This window comes from Macaca mulatta, chromosome 1 (assembly GCF_049350105.2).
Source record: "Macaca mulatta isolate MMU2019108-1 chromosome 1, T2T-MMU8v2.0, whole genome shotgun sequence".
Taxonomy (NCBI): domain Eukaryota; kingdom Metazoa; phylum Chordata; class Mammalia; order Primates; family Cercopithecidae; genus Macaca; species Macaca mulatta.
The window spans coordinates 213,846,883-213,857,500 of record NC_133406.1 but is presented as its reverse complement, the minus strand read 5'-3'; the positions used below and the strand labels follow the sequence as shown (position 1 = coordinate 213,857,500).

General features: G+C 53.8%; 1 protein-coding gene across 25 annotated transcripts in view; it reads right to left on the bottom strand.

Annotated features, from left to right (window-relative positions):
- SLC9A1 (solute carrier family 9 member A1) overlaps window positions 1–10,618 on the bottom strand; it is a 68,444-nt gene that overhangs the window by 13,188 nt on the left and 44,638 nt on the right. For 21 of the 25 annotated variants that reach the window (XM_077967187.1, XM_077967178.1, XM_077967201.1 and 18 more), the window contains 3 exons: window positions 7,402–7,862; window positions 2,794–3,044; window positions 1,210–1,427 (listed from right to left, as the gene is read on the bottom strand). In XM_077967187.1, the coding sequence (XP_077823313.1) occupies window positions 1,210–1,427; window positions 2,794–3,044; window positions 7,402–7,862 (930 nt within the window). Of the gene's footprint in view, window positions 1–1,209; window positions 1,428–2,793; window positions 3,045–7,365; window positions 7,863–10,618 lie in introns of all 25 variants that reach the window. The other 4 variants (XM_077967207.1, XM_077967137.1, XM_077967139.1 and 1 more) reach the window with 1 other exon arrangement.

The following is a 10,618-nucleotide window of genomic DNA, read 5'->3' as shown; positions in this document are numbered from 1 at the left end:
ACCCCTAACCCCTACACACACACACACACACTCAGCCCCTCCACACACACACACCCAGCCCATCCAGACACACACCCCAGCCCCTCCAGACACACACCCCAGCCCCTCCAGACACACACCCCAGCCCCTCCACAGACACACCCAGCTCCTCCCGACACAAAGCACCTCCCCAACACACACACAGCCCCTCCACATACATACACACCCAGCCCCTCCACACACACACCCAGCCCCTCCACACACACACCCACACACATCCAACTCCTTCACACACACATCCAGCCCCTACACACACACACATCCAGCCCCTACACACACACACATCCAGCCCCATCCACACACACACCCCTAACCCCTACACACACACACATCCAACCCCTACACACATACTCCCAGCTCCTCCACACACACCCAGCCCCTCCACACACTCCCAGCTCCTACACACCCAGCCCCCTACACACACACACACCCAGCCCCTCCACACACTCCCAGTTCCTACACACCCAGCCCCCTACACACACACCCAGCCCCTCCACACACACACACACACACCCAGCCCCTCCAGACATACACACATTGCCAACCCTCCAAATACACCCCAGCCCCTCCACACACACAAAGCCCCTCCACACAACACACTACATACACACACCCCTAGCCCCTCACACACACCCCCAGCCCCCACACACACTCAAAGCTCCTCCACACAACACACTATACACACCCAGTCCCTCCACACAAACACACACAACCCCTACATACACCCAGCCCCTACACACAAACACACACAACCCCTACACACACACCCAGCCCCTACACACACACAACACACACACAAAGCTCTTCCACACAACACACTATACACACACACTGCACCATAGCCCAACCCCTCCACACAGCACACACACATATACAAAGCCCCTTCACACAACATACTACACACACACACCCCCAACCCCTCCACACAACACTACATACACACCACACACACATCCAGCCCCCGACAATGCACTACACACACCACACACGCAATACACGTACACACACGACATAGCCCAGCCCCTCCACACAATCCACACTGCACCACATGCACACACCACATAGCCTGGCCCTTCCACATAGTGCACTACACACCCCACGCACACAGCACCACAGCCCACCACCTCCCACACATACCACACCCCCCCCCACCCCAGCCCTGGCCCTCACCCAGCACGCGGGCGATGAGGCAGAAGAGCAGGGTGCTGATGACGAAGGTCCAGTTCCAGTGGTGGGAGCCAGCCACCGTGGAGACGCCAAGGAAGATGAAGATGAGGGTCTCGCTGACGCTGCTCCACATCTTCAGGAAGTATTTGATGGTGGTGTGGGACTTGTGGGAGATGTTGGCCTCCACATAGGGGCGCATCACCACTCCCGAGGCTATAAGCCTGGGGCAGGAAAGAGCGGGGTCAGGGCTCCACGTCGAGCTGCACCTGCCCGAGCCCCTCCGCTGCCAGGGGCAATGGGGCCATGACCAAGGTGCCTGTGTTCCGAGCTCCTCTATGGGCCAGGGGCCCGCTGTGTGCTTTACACCCTGTTGCCACTCATCCTCACATCAACCCTACAGACACGGGTCTATTCCTCCATTTTTAAAATGAGTGATCTTGGCTGGGCACGGTGGCTCACGCCTGTAATCCCAGCACTTTGGGAGACGGAGACAGGCAGCTCACTTGAGGCCAGGAATTTGAGACCAGCCTGGCCAACGTGGTGAAACCCAGTCTCTTCTAAAAATACAAAAATTAGCTGGGCGCGGTGGTGGGCACCTGTAATCCCACGTAATTGAGAGGCTGAGGTGGGAGAATCTCTTGAACCCAGAAGGTGGAGGCTGCAGTGAGCTGAGATTGTGCCACTGCACTCCAGTCTGGGTGACGGAGTGAGATCCCATCTCAAAAAGAAAAAAAAAAAGAAAGAAATCTGATTCTAAGAGAAATAGTCACCTGTCCCATCACGCTGCCTGCAGGTAGCAAAGGCAAGACACACAAACCACACTGTGTCCAACTCCAAAGCCTGCACCTTTGCCCCAAGGCCACACTGCCACTTGACCCAATAGGAGTCAGTGACACAGGCCCATGGTCTCCTGGGTTTCTTCCCCTCAAGGGTGGCATCTGCCACTGCATGGGGGTCTCCACAGGGAGCTTTGTTCCAAGCAGCTGCTTGGAGCTCGGGGTCCTCCCAGCCCAGCGCTCACACCCGGGCTCTGCTCCTGGGAGCCAGGGGTCCTGAACCCCAGTTCTGCCTTGCCTCGGCACTGGAACACGTTCGCCCCTCACTGCCTCTCCACACCCCATTCTCCCCATTTCCAGACCTGGCGGGGGCCTCAGGACCGCCAGGACTCAGGCCTGGTGAGCCTCCTACTGGGGCTGCTAAGGGGACTCCCTTTGAGACAAATGAAGTAGCAGGGCTGTGGCTTTCCTCAGCTTGAAGCTTGGTGGCTTCCAACGCTCTGCTCTCATCTACTCTGGGCTTGCCCTCATGCAGGTCACTCTTGCCTCATCTGCTCATAGCCTGAAATGCTCTCTCCAGATTCCTGGACCCCAGGGTGCCTAGCAGAAGTGCCCCTCTTCTAGGAAGCCACTGATGCCCTCGGCCATTTAAATGGCTACCAAGCACGTCTGGAGCCTGGAGCTCATGTCTCATCCCTGGAGCTCAAGGCTGGGCCCTGGGAACTCCGTGACCCTACAAGCCTGGGGAATCCAAGCTGGCAGCCCCCGTCCCCACCCTGCCAAGCCCACTGCCTGCTGCACGCAGACTCACGCCATGATGCCTGACAGGTGGAAGAGCTCGGCCGACAAGTAGGCCATGTAGCTGTAGAGGAAGACGAAGAGCGGCTCGATGACCCGGATGTGCGAGGTAAATCGGGAGGTGAAGGCTGCGATGACCCCGTAGACCACGCCTACAAACACCCCGCCCAGGGCCACCACGAAGAAGCTCAGGAAGCCGAGGAAGATGTCCACGATGCCCACGTGCTCATAGTTGGCAAACTCCTCAAAGAGGTGATACAGGACCTGGGGAGGGTGCGTAGGCTGGTGGGTGAGAGGAGAGGGCCCTGGCCCCACGGCTCCCTGGGGTCCACCCTGGGCGATCCTGTCCCCTCCGTTAACCATGGCCACAAGAAGAGGCCACACGGTAGCAGAGAAACCCTAGTGCCAAGGAGGTGCTCAAAACCTCAGCCTGGGGCTGCGGGGCTTGCTCTGGGCCGGCCACGTGCCACACTGGTGAAGGGTGGACCCTGGGGAGCTCTGTGAAGACCCTGAAGCCAAACTGCCTGGACTGGAATCCTGGCTCTGCCTCTCCTGAGCTGTGTAAAGGAAGCAAATTCATCCTGTGTTTCAGTTTTCCCTGTCTATAAAATGAGGATAATAATGCCAACTTTTAGGACTGCTGTGAGGACTAAATCAGCGAATCAAGTGCTCGGAGCCTTACCTGATGCAGTGTTAGCCACACCTGGTGCTATCAAGTCTGCCTCTCACTGCCTGACCTTGGGTATGTCATACCCATCACTGGGTTTCAGTCCCTCCTTCAGCACAAAAAAGGGACATTCACACAACGAACTAGAAGGTGATTTCTTAACCTCTGGAGCTTTCTGAAAATACATATGTTCAGGCCATACTAGACTTGGACTCTCTGGGATAGGGCCAAGAAATCTCTATGTAACAAGCCCCCCAGGGATTGCAATGAACAGCCAAGTTCAGATGCTATGGAATTAGAGGCTCGCTAAGGTGCCCCTGTCTCCTGGACTGGGAAACAGATGGTCACTGCAACCCTACCATCGACGTTTAAGTGGCACTTCATATACTGTAAAGCCCTTTGATGGTCTTTATCCAAGTCGACACTCAACCACCATGTGAGGCAGGTGGGTCAAGGATGCTCCTTTGCTAAACTGAGGCTCACAGTGGTAAAACAACATGCCAGGGGGCCCCCAGCCCAGGAGCAGAACTGGGCCCAGAACTTGTTCCCTGAAAGCCATGGCTGAGGCCTCCTCAGCAGGCTCGGCTTTGAGGGTCTGCCCCGCCTGTTGCTGGGTCCCTGAGCTGCCTGGCTCAAGGCTGTCCTAGACAGCTCTGTCAGGAAGCAGCAGGGACTTTCCAGGCCTGAGGGAAGGGAGGGGAGGACTTGAGGATCCATGACAGGGAACCCTCCAAAGCCCCCAGGACCTGGAGCAGGAGGAATGGACTGTGAGGAGTGACCTGTCTAGGGCACAGACCTGAGACCAGGCAGCTCAGGGTCGGCCTCCGGCTTTACTCTCTGGGAAATGGGGCACTCACACCCGTGCTCAGAGCTCCAGAAAGACCTGACTTGGGCCAGGTAGGAAGGGGAGATGCAGAGCACTGGCCAGACCTGGTGCTGCCTGGCCCCAGCCGTCTGGGGGATAGGGCAGAGCTCCAGCAGCAGACAGCCTCTTAGCAGGGGCATGCTCAGCCGTGGGCTACCTAAACTCATTCCTGGCCTGAGGGGACTCATGGGTCCTCATGGTCTACCACATGGGCCCATGGAGTGGGCACAGAGGGGAAAGTCCTCCTTTCCGGCCTGGTGCTATTATCCCTGGAACTACAGAGAAGCAGAGTAACACAGTGGTAAGCACTTGGGCTTTGGACTCAGACTACGGATTTGAACCTCAGCTATATCATATATCAGGCTAATGTAACCTCTCTGTCCCTCAGTTTCCTCATCTCAAAAAACTGGGATATAACTGTGTCAACCTCATGGAGTTACTGTATAGATTAAATCAGGCAACACAGGTCAGGCACCATGGCTCACGCCTGTAATCTCAGCATTCTGGGAGGCCAAGGAGGGAGCATGGCTTGTGCTCGGGAGATTGAGACCAGCCCAGGCAGTATAATGAGACCCCATATCTACAAAATAAACCAACAAATAAATACATTAGCTGGGTGTGATGGCCAGCACCTGCAGTCCCAGCTACTCGGGAGGCTAAGAGGGGAGGATCATTTGAGGAGTTTGAGGCTGCAGTGAGCTATGATTGTGCCACTGCACTCCTGGGTGACATTGTCTGTGTGACAGAAGGAGACTCTGTCTCTAAACAAATAAATAAAAATGAGGCAATACACATTCAGACAGGAAGCACCCAGTGAACACCAGCAATCACTACCACCGCTGCCACTGCCTTTGGGAGACACGACTGTGGGTCCACAAGTGGCTGGGTCTGTTACCTGCTTGATGCAACCATGCCCCAAGCTCCACAGCAGTGCTCACCTGAACCCCAACACCCAGATCCCACTGGAGAGGGCTTTATCTTTGGCACCCACTGGCTTCACAGACATTAGTGAGTATGACTCACTAACGTAAGTAACCCTGTAAGAAGCCTGGGAGGATGACAGGCTGAGTACTGCAATCCCTATGTCACAGATGGGGAAACTGAGGCTCATGTGGTAACCCTGGGCAACAGCCTGTGCTAGAGGAAGCCAGGACGGAGGCCTGCCTGCTCAGGCCAGGCTGTTGCTCTACCCAGCCTCATGAGGAGGCCAGGTAGGAACAGGAAGCTGAGGCTGCCAGCAGCCGAACACCACAGTCTGTCTCTACTCTGAGGTGCTGCTTCCTGAGGGCTGGGGCTGCAGAGGAGGGATTCATGGCCTGGACATGCACATGTGCCCTTGAGCTTTCCTGTGAGTGCAGCTGCTCTGAGGGGGACAGCTCAGGAGGGGGTGGAAGTGTTCTCACAACACAATATTTGAATATGCACATGCACACATCTGTTTCCCAAGGAAACCAGCTGGGAGGAAGGGCATGTGCAGGTGTATATGGCGCCACCACGTGCAGATCCTGAACGAAAGCACTAATCGTCTGCCACTTTGCAGCTATCAAAGGTGAGGCCGGCTGGGCGCGGTGGCTCACGCCTGTAATCCCAGCACTTTGGGAGGCTGAGGTGGGTGGATCACCTGAGGTCAGGAGTTCGAGATCAGCCTGGCCAACATGGCGAAACCCAGTCTCTACTAAAAACACAAAAATTAGCTGGGCATGGTGACACATGCCTGTAATCCCAGCTACTTGGGAGGCTGAGGAAGGAGAACTGCTTGAACCTGGGAGGCAGAGGTTGCAGTGAGCTGAGATTGCAACACTGCACTCCTGTCTGGGAGACAAAGCAAGATTCCGTCTCAGAAAAAAAAAAAAAAGGTGAGGGCCACAGAGGTATAGCATTTGCTTAAGGTCGCACAGCAAGCAAGTGGCCAACTTATTTTACTTATCACCTTCTAGATGTTTTGGAGACAAGGTCCCTTTCCATAATCTCTGCCCAAAAACTGTGCACAAACCGAATTCTAACTTAAGATACAGCCAACATGAGAGCTGAAAGACCCCTCACAGATGACATGGTCTGTGAAGAGGGAACTGAGGCACAGAGAGTAAAAGTAATTTGCCCAAGATCACATCAAAATGCAAGTGACGGGCCAGGCTTGTTGGTTCAGGTCTGTAATCTCAGCACTTTGGGAGGCTGAGGCAGGATTGTTTGAGGCCAAGAGTTCAAGACCAGCCTGGGTAACATGGTCAAACCCCATCTCTACAAAAAATTTAAAAAATTAGCCAGGTGTGGTGCTGCATGCCTGTAGTCCTAGCCACTCGGAAGGCTGAGGCAGGAGGATCTCAGGCCCAGGTATTTGAGGCTGCAGTGAGTTATGACCATACCATTTCACCAGCCTAGGAGACAGGGCAAAACCCTGTCTCTTAAAAAACAAAAAGCAAGTCAAGTCAAGGAGAGAGCATATAACCTAGCAAAACCAAGAGTTTAGGCCCTGGAGTCAGACAGACCTGGTTCAATCACAAACTGGTTCATACTCCAGCAGGTTATTTAACTTCTTTGGGACTGTGTCCTCCCCTGGAAAATGAGAATAATAAGCACCTCCTAAGGCAGCCATGAGGACTTAAATGAGATAATCCATGCCAAACGGCTCAGCATGGTGCCTGGCACTCAGGAAGGCGAAATGGGCCTTAGCTGTGGTTTTTTTTTTTTTTTTTTTTTTTTGAGAAAGAGTCTCGCTCTGTCGCCCAGGCTGGAGTGCAGTGGCCAGATCTCAGCTCACTGCAAGTGCCACCTCCTGGGTTCACGCCATTCTCCTTCCTCAGCCTCCCGAGTAGCTGAGACTACAGGCGCCTGCCGCCACACCCAGCTAATTTTTTGTATTTTTAGTAGAGACGGGGTTTCACCTTGTTAGCCAGGATGGTCTCGATCTCCTGACCTCGTGATCCACCCACCTCGGCCTCTTGAAGTGCTGGGATTACAGGCATGAGCCACCGTGCCCGGCCCCAGCTGTTTTTATTACTGTTATTAACGAGCGGATGAGGGATTCACTGCTGGGCCTGGATTCGGGTTTGTACCGTTTGGACATGGGCATGGCCCCCTGGCCTCCTCACCACAGTGACGGCGTCATTGAGCAAGGACTCCCCAAAGACAAGGATGTGCAGCAGCTCATTGATGTGAATTTCCTCAAAGACAGCCAGAACCGCCACGGGGTCCACGGCCGAGATGATGCTGCCGAAGAGCAGGTTGTCCAGGAGGCCGATGTTGTTGATCTGCTCACCGCCCACCAGGCACACGGCGTACATGAGGCCGCCCAGGAAGAAGGCGTTCCACAGTGTGCCCACCACAGCAAAGATCAGGATGGTGCCCAGGTTTTCTGTGAACTGCCGCAGCGGCAGGAAGTAGCCGGCGTCCAGGATGATGGGCGGCAGCAGGAAGAGGAAGAAGACGTCGGACTGCAGGAAGGGGGGTGTCTCGCCTACACCCTTGATCAGGCCCCCCACCAGCAGCCCCACCACGATCAGCAGGCAGCTCTCCGGGACGATGCTTGAGATAGTGGGGATCACATGGAAACCTGCGGAGGGCGAGAGAACGGGAGGCCATGGGCTTTCGGAGGAGCCGGGAGAACAGAAGGCTGGGGACGGGCCGGGGATGAGGAGTGCAGCTGGCCAGAGGTGCACAGGCTGGGTCTCAGAGGGCTGCTCTGTTAACTCCCTGAGCCGCTGCTTCCTCGCCTGGAAGGGACAATGCTAGCTTCACAGGTTTGCCATCATAAACCAAGTGACAGTGTTTTTAAAGCACTTTTTTCAAAGGATACATACATGCTATCTCTGTCGCTGTCATAAAATGTTATCAAGTAGCAGTTCTATATGCCTCCAGAAGGCAGAAATTATAAATTGATTACTGACGTGCCAAGTACCTACGGGCATCACCTACGCCTGAACCCAAGGCATTATTCCAGGCACAAGTTCAGGGAGGCAGATCTGAGCTCAACCTGAGGAATAACAATCTAATAATTCTGTCTGAGGGAAGATGGCAGTTCCCTATCACGGAGCTGTTTAAGCAGAAGGCAGACAACCAGCTGGTGGGGAGTGGCATAGGAGACAGAAGAAAGCACAGAAGAATCTAAGAATACCAGCGTGGGAAGGAACTTGGGGATAATAAGGCCTGGGGTCTGCAAACCTGCAAAAGAGTAGGCTTTCCAGCTGAGTCCAGGCAGCTGCCTGAGACATGGCTCAAGGAGGCCAATGGCAACCAGGTTTGGCAGGTGAGATAAAATCTATTTGCTATCCCACTTCTAGCTCAATGCCACCCACTTTAAAGATGGGGCAACTAAGGCTCAGAAAAGGGAAGGGACTTGCCCAAAGTCACACAGCAAATGGGGAGCAGAACCAGATAGAACCCAGGTCTGATGCCCCAGTTCCCATCAAACTGCACAGTTCTGTAATTCAAGCTCGCCTATCCTTCCCTTCCACCAAGGCCTCCTCACACACCCTTCTGCCTGAGACCCACCAGCCATCTCCCCAGGCCGCGTCCTGGCCAGCAGCAGGCCGCTCTGCTGTATTCCACCTTGAGGCTCCAAACCCAGAGCTGAGAAGTAGCAAAAATCCCCATGAGAGGGCCTCTCTCAATACCAGGTATGACCAGAGAACCCTGAGCTCCTGTGAATGGTTTCTATTGTTTGTTTTGTTTTGGGGTGGGAAAGTAGGTGGAAAAACCTGAGCATCTAGTTGTATGTTGGGTACCATGCTCCTAGGGGTGGCAGAGTCAAGAGTCATAGTCATAGTCATGACCCTTTGCTCAAGAGGAAAGTTCTCTCTGGCCTGGCACGGTGGCTCATGTCTGTAATCCTAGCACTTTAGGAGGCTGGGGTGGGAGGATTACTTGAGGTCAATAATTTGACACCAGCTTGTACAACATAGGAGACCTCATCTCCACTTAAAAAAAAAAAAATAGCTGGGCATGGTGTGCGCCTGTAGTCCCAACTAGTCAGGAGGGCTGAGGCAGGAGGATCACTTGAGCCCAGCCTCAAAAAAAAAATTAAAAAATAAAATAAATAAATAAATAAATAAACAAACAAAAGCAAGGCTCTTTCTCCTCCCCTTCCCTATCTTGCAAGCTCTGTGCAGGCAGATCCCGTAACTGCTTATCATTATACACCCAGGGCTAGGACACTAGAGGTGCTCAACAAATACCAGCTGACTTGAAAATACAGAGGGCTGGGACATCACCCAAGATTTCCGATAACCTGCATGCCTGGCCAGGCCTCTGCTCTCATTACTTACTCTTGAGATCCTTGGGACAGAGGAGGAACTTCCCTCTCCATGCCCAAAGCCCTTCCTACTCTCAGGTAGGAATCTGGGTGGTGCTAGTACAGTGACAAGTCAAAGTTCACACTGCTGGCTGGGCACAGTGGCTCATGCCTGTAATTCCAGCACTTTGGAAGGCCAAGGTGGGTGGATCACCTGAGGTCAAGAGTTCAAGACGAGTCGGCCGGGCGCAGTGGCTCAAGCCTGTAATCCCAGCACTTTGGGAGGCCGAGACGGGCGGATCACGAGGTCAGGAGATCGAGACCATCCTGGCTGACACGGTGAAACCCCGTCTCTACTAAAAAAAATACAAAAACTTAGCCGGGCGAGGTGGCGGGCGCCTGTAGTCCCAGCTACTCGGGAGGCTGAGGCAGGAGAATGGCGTAAACCCGGGAGGCGGAGCTTGCAGTGAGCTGAGATCCGGCCAGTGCACTCCAGCCTGGGCGACAGAGCGAGACTCCGTCTCAAAAAAAAAAAAAAGAAAAAAAAAAAAAAAAGAGTTCAAGACGAGTCTGACCAATATGGTGAAACACTGTCTCTACTAAAAATATAAAAAGTGGCCAGGCATGGTGGCGGGCACCTGTAGTCCCAGCTACTTGGGAGGCTGAGACAGGAGAATTGCTTGAACCTGGGAGGTGGAAGTTACAGTGAGCTGAGATTGCGCCATTGCACTCCAGCCTGGGCAACAGAGCAAGATTCCATCTCAAAAAAAAAAAAAGAAAAGAAAAAAAAAAGTTCACACACTGAACACTATCTAGGCCCAGAATCCTGGCACAATGCCAAGCACCCTGGGACACTCAGAACACATTGGGAAAAAAAGACATCGCCATCCTAGGCCAAGAGGACCTCGAAGGCACCATGTGCATTCTCCTGATTTCAAAATAGACACGACCAAAAGTCACTTTTTGTTCATCTACTTTCCACATCAATAAAAGCGAAAATAATTCCAAAATCACCTCTTTTGCTGAAAAGTACCCCAGTCTTTGTACTGTCCACCAGTCAACATCCAGTGTGTAGCTGG